This window comes from Oncorhynchus tshawytscha, linkage group LG22, assembly GCF_018296145.1.
Source record: "Oncorhynchus tshawytscha isolate Ot180627B linkage group LG22, Otsh_v2.0, whole genome shotgun sequence".
Taxonomy (NCBI): Eukaryota; Metazoa; Chordata; class Actinopteri; order Salmoniformes; family Salmonidae; genus Oncorhynchus; species Oncorhynchus tshawytscha.
In genome coordinates this window covers 42,838,239-42,850,902 of record NC_056450.1, presented here as the reverse complement: position 1 = coordinate 42,850,902, position 12,664 = coordinate 42,838,239, and the positions used below count along the sequence as shown (strand labels likewise).

Genomic DNA, 12,664 nt, shown 5'->3' with positions numbered 1-12,664 from the left:
TGGCTTTCAATCTAGGTATAATATAATTTTCTATCCTCCTTCTTCTTCTCCTTCTTCTTCTCCTTCTCCTTCTTCTTCTCCTCCTTCTTCTTCTTCTCCTTCTTCTTCTCCTCCTTCTTCTTCTTCTTCTCCTTCTTCTTCTTCTTCTCCTCCTTCTTCTTCTCCTCCTTCTTCTTCTTCTTCTTCTCCTTCTTCTTCTCCTTCTTCTTCTCCTCCTTCTTCTTCTTCTCCTTCTTCTCCTCCTCCTTCTTCTTCTTCTCCTTCTTCTTCTTCTCCTTCTCCTTCTTCTTCTTCTTCTCCTCCTTCTTCTTCTTCTCCTTCTTCTTCTCCTCCTTCTTCTTCTTCTTCTCCTTCTTCTTCTCCTTCTTCTTCTCCTCCTTCTTCTTCTTCTTCTCCTTCTTCTTCTTCTTCTTCTTCTCCTTCTTCTTCTCCTCCTTCTTCTTCTTCTTCTTCTTCTCCTTCTTCTTCTTCTCCTTCTTCTTCTTCTTCTCCTTCTTCTTCTTCTTCTTCTTCTTCTTCTTCTTCTTCTTCTTCTTCTTCTTCTTCTTCTTCTTCATGATAAGAACAGCCACCTATTCTACATTCTAGTTCTGTTCTATTCTAGTTGTATTCTATTCTAGTTCTATTCTATTCTAGTTATATTCTATTCTAGTTCTATTATATTCTATTCTAGTCACACCAACATCTACATATGTATTAATACAATTCTCCTCTCTGCCAGGTACACCAAGATGAAGACAGCCACCAACATCTACATATTTAACCTGGCTCTGGCTGACTTCCTGGTCCTCGCTACCTTACCCTTCCAGGGAACAGATGTATTCCTGGGCTTCTGGCCGTTCGGTAATGCCCTCTGCAAGGCCGTGGTCTCCATCGACTACTACAACATGTTCACCAGCACCTTTACTCTGACCGTGATGAGCATGGATCGCTACGTGGCCGTGTGCCATCCGGTCAAGGCCCTGGACATGAGGACGCCCCACAAGGCCAAGGTGGTCAACATCTGTGTGTGGGTCCTGGCGTCGGCGATAGGGGTACCGGCCATGGTGTTGGGAGATGTGGAGGTGGAGGTCGAACATAACAGTAGGTTATATTGGGTGTCTGTCCTGTCTGTCTCTCTCTCTGTCTGTGTCTGTCTCTCTGTCTGTCTGTCTGTCTGTCTGTGGTGACGTTCAGCCCCAATTCTGATATTTCTTTCGGTAGTTGGTCTTTTGATCTACCAGATCAGCTCTGATAAATAAGGAGTAGTAGACATGGTTAATTATCAAGTCTGATTTATCTGTCTGACCCTCAGTCTGACCTCTGTGTTCATCTATATTCAGATTCTCTCTCAATTTAATTCAATTTCAGTTCAATTTAAGGGGTTTATTGATATGAGAAACATGTGTTTTACATTTCCAAAGCAAGTGAAAAATATGAAAAATGAAATAAACAATAAAAAATTAACAGTTAACATTCTACTCCCAAATGTTCCAAAGGAATAGAGACATTTCAAATTTCAGTGTTGTAACAATGTGCAAATAGTTAAAGTACCAACAAACAAATATATATGTGGGTTGTATTTACAATGGTTCTTGTTCTTCACTGGTTGCCCTTTTCTTGTGGCAACAGGTCACAAATCTTGATGCTGTGAAGGCACACTGTGGAATTTCACCCAGTAGATATGGAAGTTAGTCAAAATTGGATTTGTTTTTGAGTTCTTTTTGGGTCTGTTGTAATCTGAGGGAAATATGTCTCTCTAATATGGTCATACATTGGGCAGGAGGTTAGGAAGTGCAGCTCAGTTTCCACCTCATTTTGTGGGCAGTGGGCACATAGCCTGTCTTCTCTTAAGAGCCAGGTCTCCCTACGGTGGCCTTTCTCAATAGCAAGGCTATGCTCACTGAGTCAGTCACTGTGTACTCTCTGTTTAGGGCCAAATAGCTTTCTAGTTTGTTCTGTTTTTTGTTAATTATTTCCAATGTGTCAAGTAATGGTCTTTTTGTTTTCTCATGATTTGATTGGGTTTAATTGTGTTGCCTCCTGAGGCTTTGTGGGGTCTGGTTGTGTTTGTGAACAGCGCCCCAGGACCAGCTTGCTTAGGGGACTCTTCTCCAGGTTCATCTCTCTGTAGGTGATGGCTTTGTTATGGAATGTTTGGGAATAACTTCCTTTTAAGTGGTTGTAGAATTTAACGTCTCTTTTCTGGATTTTGATAATTAGTGGGTATCGGCCTAATTCTGCTCTGCATGCATTATTTTGTGTTTTACGTTGTACACAGAGGATATTTTTTTACAGAATTCTGCATTCAGAGTCTCTATTTGGTGTTTTTCCCATTTTGTGAATTCTTGGTTGGTGAGCGTACCCTAGACCTCACAACCATAAAGGGCAATGGGTTCTATGACTGATCCAAGTATTTTTAGCCAGATCCTAACTGGTATGTTGCATTTTATGTTCCTTTTGATGGCATAGAAGGCCCTTTGTATTTGTGGTCCTGGCAACTAGACCTTTTTTTTGTCTTACTTCTGTGCAGAAGATATAGGTGCTGCTGTAGGCCCTCCTTCATTGGTGACAGAAGCACCAGATCATCAGCAAACAGTAGACATTTGACTTCAGATTCTAGTAGGGTGAGACTGGGTGCTGCAGACTGTTCTAGTGCCCTCGCCAAATTGTATAAATGTATGTTGAAGAGGGTGGGGCTTAAGCTGCATCCCTGTCTCACCCCATGGCCCTGTGGCCCTGTGGAAAGAAATTTGTGGGTGGTTTTTTTTGCCAATTTTTTGTTGTTTGTGTACAGGTTATTTTTTAACAGTGTATGTTTTACCCCCAACACCACTTTTCAACAATTTGTAGACCGAAATGAGGCAAAAGCCTTTTAGAAAACAACAACGCCAATTCGTTGATATTTATGTTGAAGAGGGTGGGGCTTAAGCTGCATCCCTGTCTCACCCCACGACCCTGTGTGAAGAAATGTGTGTGTTTTTTGCCAATTTTAACCGCACACTTGTTGTTTGTGTACATGGATTTTATAATGTCGTATGTTTTACCCCCAACACCACTTTCCATCAGTTTGTATAGCAGACCCTCATGCCAAATTGAATCGAAGGCTTTTTTGAAAACAACAAAGCATGAGAAGACGTTGCCTTTGTTTTAGTTGGTTTGTTTTTCAATTAGGGTGTGGACGGTGAATACATGGTCTGTCATACGATAATTTGGTAAAAAGCCAATTTGACATTTGCTCATTACGTTGTTTCCACTGAGGACATGTACCAGTCTGCTGTAAATCAAAATGCAGAGGATTTCCACAAGGTTACTGTTGATTCATATCCCATGAAAGTTATTGGGGTCAAATTTATCTCCACTTTTGTGGTTTGGGGTCCTCGGTTCCAAATATTGTGGAAGATGCCAGAACTAAGGATGATGTTAAAGAGTTTAATTAAATATAGCCAATTGGAATCTGTGGTCAGTATATTTTATCATTTCATTTACGATACCATCAACACCACGGGCCTTTTTGGGTTGAAGGGTTTGTATTTTGTCCTGTAGTTTATTCAACAAAATTAAAGAATCCAGTGGGTTCTGGTAATCTTTTATAATTGATTCTAAGATTTTGTAATTGGTCATGTATATGTTTTTGTTTTTTGTTTGTTGTTCTTTGTTTTAGGGCCAAAAAGATTGGAGAAGTGATTTATCCATACATTTCCATTTTGGATAGATAACACGTTGTGTTGTTGTTTGTTTAGTGTTTTCCAATTTGCCCAGAATTGGTTTGATTCAATGGATTCTTCAATTACATTGAGCTGATTTCTGATGTGGTATTCCTTATTTTTTTTCCCATATTGTATTTCTGTAACATTTTAGTGATTCGCCATAGGCAAGGCATAGGCTCAGGTTTTTGGAGTCTATGTTTTTGATTGGATAGGTTTCTTAATTTCTTTCTTTGTTTTTTTGCATTCTTCATCAAAACATTGTTGTTCATTTTCTTAGGTTCTCTGCTTGAAATTATTTGATTTGATAGGGAAGCTGAGAGGTCAAATAAAATGTTTGGGTTTTCAACTGCCAAATTGACAATTTTTTCCCAGGAAGTTGTCTAAAAGGGATTTGGCATTTGATATTTTGTTAGGATCCCCATTAACCACTAGGCTACCTGCCTCCCCTTGTTGCAAAAGCAGCAGCTACTCTTCCTGGACTCCACACCAAACATGAAACATACCATAATACAGAACATAACAGACAACAACAGCTCAACGACAGAACTACACCAATTAAAAAGTATTAAAAAGGCACATGTAGCCTACATATCAATACATACACACAAACTATGTAGGTCCAATAGAGGAGAGTCGTTGTGCCGTGAGGTGTTGCTTTATCTGTTTTTGAAACCAGGTTTGCTGTTTATTTGAGCAATTTGAGATGGAACGGAGTTCCATGCAATAATGGCTCTATATTATACTGTATGTTTTCTGGAATTTGTTCTGGATTTGGGGACTGTGAAAATACCCCTGGTGGCATGTCTGGTGGAGAAAGTGTGTGTGTCAGAGCTGTGTGTAAGTTGCAAACAATGTGGGATTTAAATTTATATTTCATATAAAAATAAGAAGTGATGCAGTCAGTCTCTCATCAACTCTTACCTAAGAGAGACTGGCATGCATAGCATTTATACAGTATTATATATCAGTCCTATGATTATAATGAAGAGCAATACGTGCCGCTCTGTTCTGGACCAGCTGCAGCTTAACGAGGTCTTTCCTTGCAGCACTGGACCACACGACTGGACAATAATCAAGATTAGACAAAACTAGAGCCTGCAGGACTTGCTTTTTGGAATGTGATGTCAAAAATGCAGAGCATCTCTTTATTAAGGACAGACCTCTCCCCATCTTTACAACCATTGTATCAATATGTTTTGACCATGACAGTTTACAATCTAAGGTAATTTAGTCTCCTCAACTTGTTCAACAGCCACACCATTAATTACCAGATTCAGTTGAGGTCTAGAACTTAGGGAATGCTTTGTTCCTGAGCTCCTGACTGGTGCAGCAGTCTAAGGCACTGCCTCTCAGTGTCAAATCCAGGATGCATCACAACCAGCTGTGATTTGGAGTCCCAAAGGGCAGTTTGGCAGGTGTAGAACATCATTGGAAAAAGTCATTTGTTTTTAACTGACTTGCCTAGTTAAATAAAGGTAACATACATGATTTGTACCAAATACAATGCTCTTAGTTTTAGAGATGCTCAGGACCAGTTTATTACAGGCCACCCATTCCAAAAACAGACTGCAACTCTTTGTTAAGGGTTTCAGTGACTTCATTAGTTGTGGTTGCTGATGCGTATATGGTTGAAACATCAGCATACATGGACACACGTGCTTTGTTTAATGCCAGTGGCAGGTCATTGGTAAAAATAGAAAAGAGTAGAGGGCCTAGAGAGCTGCCCTGCAGTACACCACACTTTAGATGTTTGACATTTTAGAACTTCCATTAAAGAAAACCCTTTGAGTTCTATTAGATAGATAGATCTGAATCCACAATATTTCAGAAGTTGAAAAGCCATAACACATACGTTGTTTTTCAACAACAGGTTATGGTCAATAATATCAAAGGCTGAAATCTAAAATTACAGATCCCACAATCTTCTAATGATCAATTTCTTTCCACCAATCATCATTCATTTGTATCAGTGCAGTACATGTTGAGTGCCCTTCTATATAAGCATGCTAAAAAATCTGTTGTTAATTTGTTAAAAGAGAAATAGCATTGTATTAGGTCAAACAAGATTATTTCCAACAGTTTGCTAAGAGCTGGAAGCAAGCTGATAGGTCTGCTGTTAGAACCAGTAAAGTCCGCTTTACCTCCCTTTGGTAGAGGAATTAGGTTGATAAGTTGATATGACAGACAGGAATGGCAATAGAGTCAGCATCCATCCCCAGTAGCTTTCCATCTATGTCGTCAATGCCAGGAGGTTTGTCATTCATTGATCTTAAAAAATATAATTTTCCTCCACTCCAACACTAACTTTACACAATTCAAACTCACAATGCTTTAGCCAGGAAATGCCAACAGACATTTCCTGTCTTCATTATTATTTGTTTTTTATGCATGAATACGATGGCTTACTGTTTGTTGTGGGCATTTCCTGCCTAAGTTTGCCCACTTTGCCATAATTTGCAACATCAAATAGTTTTGTGATGAATAAGCCATCTGATTCGAGTTGAATTTGTCTTTCTGCCCATAATTTCATTTAAAGAACTCCAAAGTTGTTTTTCCAACATTCTTTATATCATTGATCTTGGCTTCAAAATAAAGTTTCTTCTTCTTTTTGTTGAGTTTAGTCACATAATTTCTCAATCTGCAGTTAGTCAGCCAGTCAGATGTGCAACCCGATTTATTAAACACTCCTTTTGCCCCTTCTCTTTCAACCATACAGTTTTTCAATCCCTCATCAATTAATGGAGACTTAATAAACTCAGCAAAAAAAAGAAACATCCCTTTTTCAGGACCCTGTCTTTCAAAGATATTTGTAAAAATTCAAATAACAACACAGATCTTCATTGTAAAGGGTTTAACTTCTTGCGTTGAGCAATCCCGTATCCGGGAGCGTAATCATAGCCTCAAGCTCATTACCATAACGCAACGTTAACTATTCATGAAAATCGCAAATGAAATGAAATAAATATATTGGCTCACAAGCTTAGCCTTTTGTTAACAACACTGTTATCTCAGATTTTCAAAATATGCTTTTCAACCATAGCTACACAAGCATTTGTGTAAGAGTATTGATAGCTAGCATAGCATTAAGCCTAGCATTCAGCAGGCAACATTTTCACAAAAACAAGAAAAGCATTAAAATATAATCATTTACCTTTGAAGAACTTCAGATGTTTTCAATGAGGAGACTCTCAGTTAGATAGCAAATGTTCAGTTTTTCCAAAAATATTATTTGTCTAGGAGAAATCGCTCCGTTTTGTTCATCCCGTTTGGCCAAGAAAAAAAAAGCGAAAATTCAGTCATTACAACGCCAAATGTTTTTCCAAATGAACTCCATAATATCGACAGAAACATGGCAAACGTTGTTTAGAATCAAGCCTCAAGGTGTTTTTCACATATCTATTCGATGATAAGTCATTCGTGGCAGTTGGGTTTCTCCTCTGAAGCAAATGGAAAAATACACGCAGCTGGAGATTACGCAATAATTGCAACGGAGGACACCAAGCGAGCACCTGGTAAATGTAGTCTCTTATGGTCAATCTTCCAATGATATGCCTACAAATACGTCATAATGCTGCAGACACCTTGGGGAAACGACAGAAAGTGTAGGCTCATTCCTTGCGCATTCACAGCCATATAAGGAGACATTGGAACACAGCGCCTTCAAAATCTGGGGCATTTCCTGTTTGAAATTTCATCTTGGTTTCGCCTGTAGCATCAGTTCTGTGGCACTCACAGATAATATCTTTGCAGTTTTGGAAACGTCAGTGTATTCTTTCCAAAGCTGTCAATTATATGCATAGTCGAGCATCTTTTCGTGACAAAATATCTTGTTTAAAACGGGAACGTTTTTTTATCCAAAAATTAAAAGAGCGCCCCCTATATCGAAGAAGTTAAACACTGTTTCCCATGCTTGTTCAATGAACCATGAACAATTAATGAACATGCACCTGTGGAACGGTCGTTAAAACACTAACGGCTTACAGACGGTCGGCAATTAAGGTCACAGTTATGAAAACCTAGGACACTAAAGAGAACTTTCTACTGACTCTGAAAAACACCAAAAGAAAGATGTCCAGGGTCCCTGCTCATCTGCGTTAACGTGCTTCAGGCATGCTGCAAGGAAGCATAAGGACTGCAGATGGGGCCAGGGCAATAAATTGCAATGTCCGTATTGTGATACGCCTAAGACAGCACTACAGGGAGACAGGACAGACAGCTGATTGTCCTCGCAGTGGCAGACCACGTGTAACAATACCTGCACAGGATTGGTACATCTGAACATCACATCTGCAGGACAGGTACAGGATGGCAACAACAACTGTCTGAGTTACACCAGGAATGCTCAATCCCTCCATCAGTGCTCGGACTGTCCACAATAGGCTGAGAGAGCCTGGACTGAGGGCTTTTAGGCCTGTTGTAAGGCAGGTCCTCACCAGAAATCACCGGCAACAATGTTGCCTATGGGCAAAAACCCACCGTCACTGGACCGGACAGGACTGGCAAAAAGTGCTCTTCACTGACAAGTTGTGGTTTTGTTGTTTTGTTGTCATTGCAGGCAGTCTCAATGCTATGCGTTACAGGGAAGACATCCTCCTCCCTCATGTGGTACCCTTCCTGCAGGCTCATTCTGACATGACCTTCCAGCATGACAATGCCACCAGCCATACTGCTTGTTCTGTACATGATTTCCTGCAAGACAGGAATGTCAGTGTTCTGCCATGGCCAGCGAAGAGTAGGTCTGGGACCATTTGGATCAGAGGGTGAAGGCTAGGGCCATCCCTCCCAGAAATGTCATGGAACTTTCAGGTGCCTTGGTAACATCTCACAGGAAGACCTGGCAAATCTGGTGCAGTCCATGAGGAGGAGATGCACTGCTGTACTTAATGCAGCTGGTGGCCACACCAGATACTGACTGTTACTTTGGATTTTGACCCCCACCTTTGTTCAGGGACACATTATTCCATTTCTGTTTGTCACATGTCTGTGGAACTTGTTCATTTAGTTTTTCTCAGTTGTTGAATCTTGTTCTTTTCATACAAATATGTACACATGTTAAGTTTGCAGAAAATAAATCAAATATATATATTTTTTGCTGAGTTTAGTTCTAACAGTTAGTTTCTTAATAAGCGTATGTAAACTTCCGACTTCAACTGTAGATTAATATGGGCTGTTTTCATCCATTTCCTGGGTAGCTAGTCAGAGATAGACATAATATTGAAAAGAGCAGACAAAGCAAGAGAAAGATGTCTATACATTCCGCAGTCCATTAATCAATTTGTGTGTGAGTGTGTGTGTGTGTGTGTGTGTGTGTGTGTGTGTGTGTGTGTGTGTGTAGGTGTGTGTGTGTGTGTGTGTGTGTGTGTGTGTGTGTGTGTGTGTGTGTGTGTGTGTGTGTGTGTGTGTGTGTGTGTGTGTGTGTGTGTGTGTGTGTGTGTGTGTGTGTGTGTGTGTGTGTGTGTGTGTGTGTGTGTGTGTGTGTGTGTGTGTGTGTGTGTGTGTGTGTGTGTGTGTGTGTGTGTGTGTGCTGTGTGTGTGCTGCAGGGGTTGAAGCTATAAACCATAGGCTTGGCTCTCTCATCCCTTCCAGGCTTTTGGGAGGAGGACAGAAGACGGAAGCAATGGCTCCATGCACTCTGGTATCTTTCATGTTTCCTCTTTTGGTGCAGGATAGTTGAGGAAGATATATGTTCCTCTCAAATTATTGGCTCTTTCCAGAACAGCTACCTTGTCCTTGAACCTCCATCCCTCCATGGGTGAACACCTATCCTTTGAACCTCAGGTACTTGACCACTATTGGCCTGGGCCAGCGGTGGGATTTCAAGTCCTGGGGGTGCGCTCCACCTCATCTTCAATTTCTCAGAGATCATTTCCCTCACTTTGTCCTCAGACTCTGTCCAGGTCTCATGTGGAGATTCTGCAATTCTGTCCACAACCGTGTTGTTCCACTTTGATTGTCCCTCGAGACAGCCACAAACCCGGGACAATCTGCGGTCCTAGCCACAATGGCTAACCGCACCTTCAAGCCCTCAATAAACTCTGCTAGCTTGATGGGCAGCAGTCAGAAGTTTACATACACTTTAGATTGGAGTCATTTCAAATACTCAAAAAAACTATGGTTTCTTGTTAACAAACTATAGTTTTGGCCAGTCAGTTAGGACATCTACTTTGTGCATGACACAATTCATTTTCAAACAATTGTTTACAGACAGAATATTTAAATTATAATTCACTGTATCACAATTCCAGTGGGTCAGAAGTTTACATACACTAAGTTGAATGTGCCTTTAAACAGCTTGGAAAATTACAGAAAATGATGTCATGGCTTTAGAAGCTTCTGACAGGCTAATTGACATGATTTGAGTCAATTGGAGATGAACCTGTGGATGTATTTCAAGGCCTACCTTCAAACTCAGTGCCTCTTTGCTTGACATCATGGGAAAATCAAAAGAAATCAGCCAAGATCTCAGAAAGAAAATTGTAGACCTCCACAAGTCTGGTTCATCCTTGGGAGCAATTTCCAAAAGCCTGAAGGTACCACGTTCATCTGTACAAACAATAGTATGCAAGTATAAACACCATGGGTCCATGCAGCCATCATACCGCTCAGGAAGGAGACGCATTCTGTCTCCTAGAGATGAACGTACTTTGGTGTGAAAAGTGCAAATCAATCCCAGAACAACAGCAAAGCACCTTGTGAAGATGCTGGAGGAAACAGGTACAAAAGTATCTATATCCACAGTAAAACAAGTCCTATATCGACGTAACCTGAAAGGCCACTCAGCAAGGAAGAAGCTACTGCTCCAAAACCACCATAACAAAGCCAGGCTATGGTTTGCAACTGCACATGGGGACAAAGATCATACTTTTTGGAGAAATGTCCTCTGGTCTGATGAAAAGAAAATAGAATTGTTCGGCCATAATGACCATCGTTATGTTTGGAGGAAAAAGGGGGAGGCTTGCAAGCCAAAGAACACCATCCCAACCATGAAGCACGGGGGTGGCAGCATCATGTTGTGGGGGTGGCAGCATCATGTTGTGGGGGTGCTTTGCTGCAGGAGGGACTGGTGCACTTCACAAAATAGATGGCATCGTGAGGAGTGAAAATGATGTGGATATATTGAAGCAACATCTCAAGACATCAGTAAGGAAGTTAAAGCTTTTTGCAAGCTGGTCTTCCAAATGGACAATGACCCCAAGCATACTTCCAAAGTTGTGGAAAAATGGCTTAAGGACAACAAAGTCAAGGTATTGGAGTGGCCCTCACAAAGCCCTGACCTCAAACCTAGGATATTTGTGGGCAGAACTGAAAAAGTGTGTGCGAGCAAGGAGGCCTATAAACCTGACTCATTTACACCAGCTCTGTCAGGAGGAATGGGCCAAAATTGACCCTACTTATTCTGGGAAGCTTGTGGAAGGCTACCCGAAATGTTTGACCCAAGTTAAACTATTTAAAGGCAGTACTACCAAATACTAATTGAGGACTTTGTTGTTGTCTAATAATTTTTAGGGTTTGTCCTTCCATCTACAGCACTTCTTAATATTATTCAGTTCCTATGGCTTTGATATCTCATGATTGAGTATTGCTCTGTTCAAGTAGAATGTGCTTTTGTTGTGATCTGATAGGGGTGTGTAATATAACATATCTAGTGTGGTATACACTGTCTGAATGACATATCTACTGTGGTATACAGTGTCTGAATGACATGTTGACTGTAAAATGTTTACTGTTAACTGTTTAATGTAATGTATTTTTAAATGACATAAAATCTGACTCTTACAGGTCCATGCTCTACCACATCTGTAGAGTACGACCCTACCTCACACAGGAAGAGGTACATCCATAGAGTACGACCCTACCTCACACAGGAAGAGGTACATCCATAGAGTACGACCCTACCTCACACAGGAAGAGGAACATCCGTAGAGTACGACCCTATCTCACACAGGAAGAGGAACATCTGTAGAGTACGACCCTACTTCACACAGGAAGAGGTACATCCATAGAGTACGACCCTACCTCACACAGGAAGAGGTACATCCATAGAGTACGACCCTACCTCACACAGGAAGAGGTACATCCATAGAGTACGACCCTACCTCACACAGGAAGAGGAACATCCGTAGAGTACGACCCTATCTCACACAGGAAGAGGAACATCTGTAGAGTACGACCCTACTTCACACAGGAAGAGGTACATCCATAGAGTACGACCCTACCTCACACAGGAAGAGGTACATCCATAGAGTACGACCCTACCTCACACAGGAAGAGGTACATCCATAGAGTACGACCCTACCTCACACAGGAAGAGGAACATCCGTAGAGTACGACCCTATCTCACACAGGAAGAGGAACATCTGTAGAGTACGACCCTACTTCACACAGGAAGAGGTACATCCATAGAGTACGACCCTACCTCACACAGGAAGAGGTACATCCATAGAGTACGACCCTACCTCACACAGGAAGAGGAACATCCGTAGAGTACGACCCTACCTCACACAGGAAGTGGAACATCTGTAGAGTACGACCCTACCTCACACAGGAAGAGACCCTACCTCACACAGGAAGAGGAACATCTGTAGAGTACGACCCTACCTCACACAGGAAGTGGAACATCTGTAGAGTACGACCCTACCTCACACAGGAAGAGGAACATCTGTAGATTACGACCCTACCTCACACAGGAAGAGGAACATCCGTAGAGTACGACCCTACCTCACACAGGAAGTGGAACATCTGTAGAGTACGACCCTACCTCACACAGGAAGAGACCCTACCTCACACAGGAAGAGGAACATCTGTAGAGTACGACCCTACCTCACACAGGAAGTGGAACATCTGTAGAGTACGACCCTACCTCACACAGGAAGTGGAACATCCGTAGAGCACGACCCTACCTCACACAGGAAGTGGTGCAGGTCCTAATCCAGCCACTTGTCGTCTCCAGTTTGGACTGTAACTGTCTGTTGGC

At 41.5% G+C, this 12,664-nt stretch overlaps 1 protein-coding gene across 1 annotated transcript in view; it reads left to right on the top strand.

Annotated features, from left to right (window-relative positions):
• Window positions 1-12,664, top strand: part of oprl1 (opiate receptor-like 1) — a 65,510-nt gene that overhangs the window by 41,170 nt on the left and 11,676 nt on the right. Inside the window, exon 3 of the mRNA XM_042304314.1 lies at window positions 722-1,083. Coding sequence (XP_042160248.1) covers window positions 722-1,083 — 362 coding nt within the window. The remainder of the gene's footprint in view (window positions 1-721; window positions 1,084-12,664) is intronic.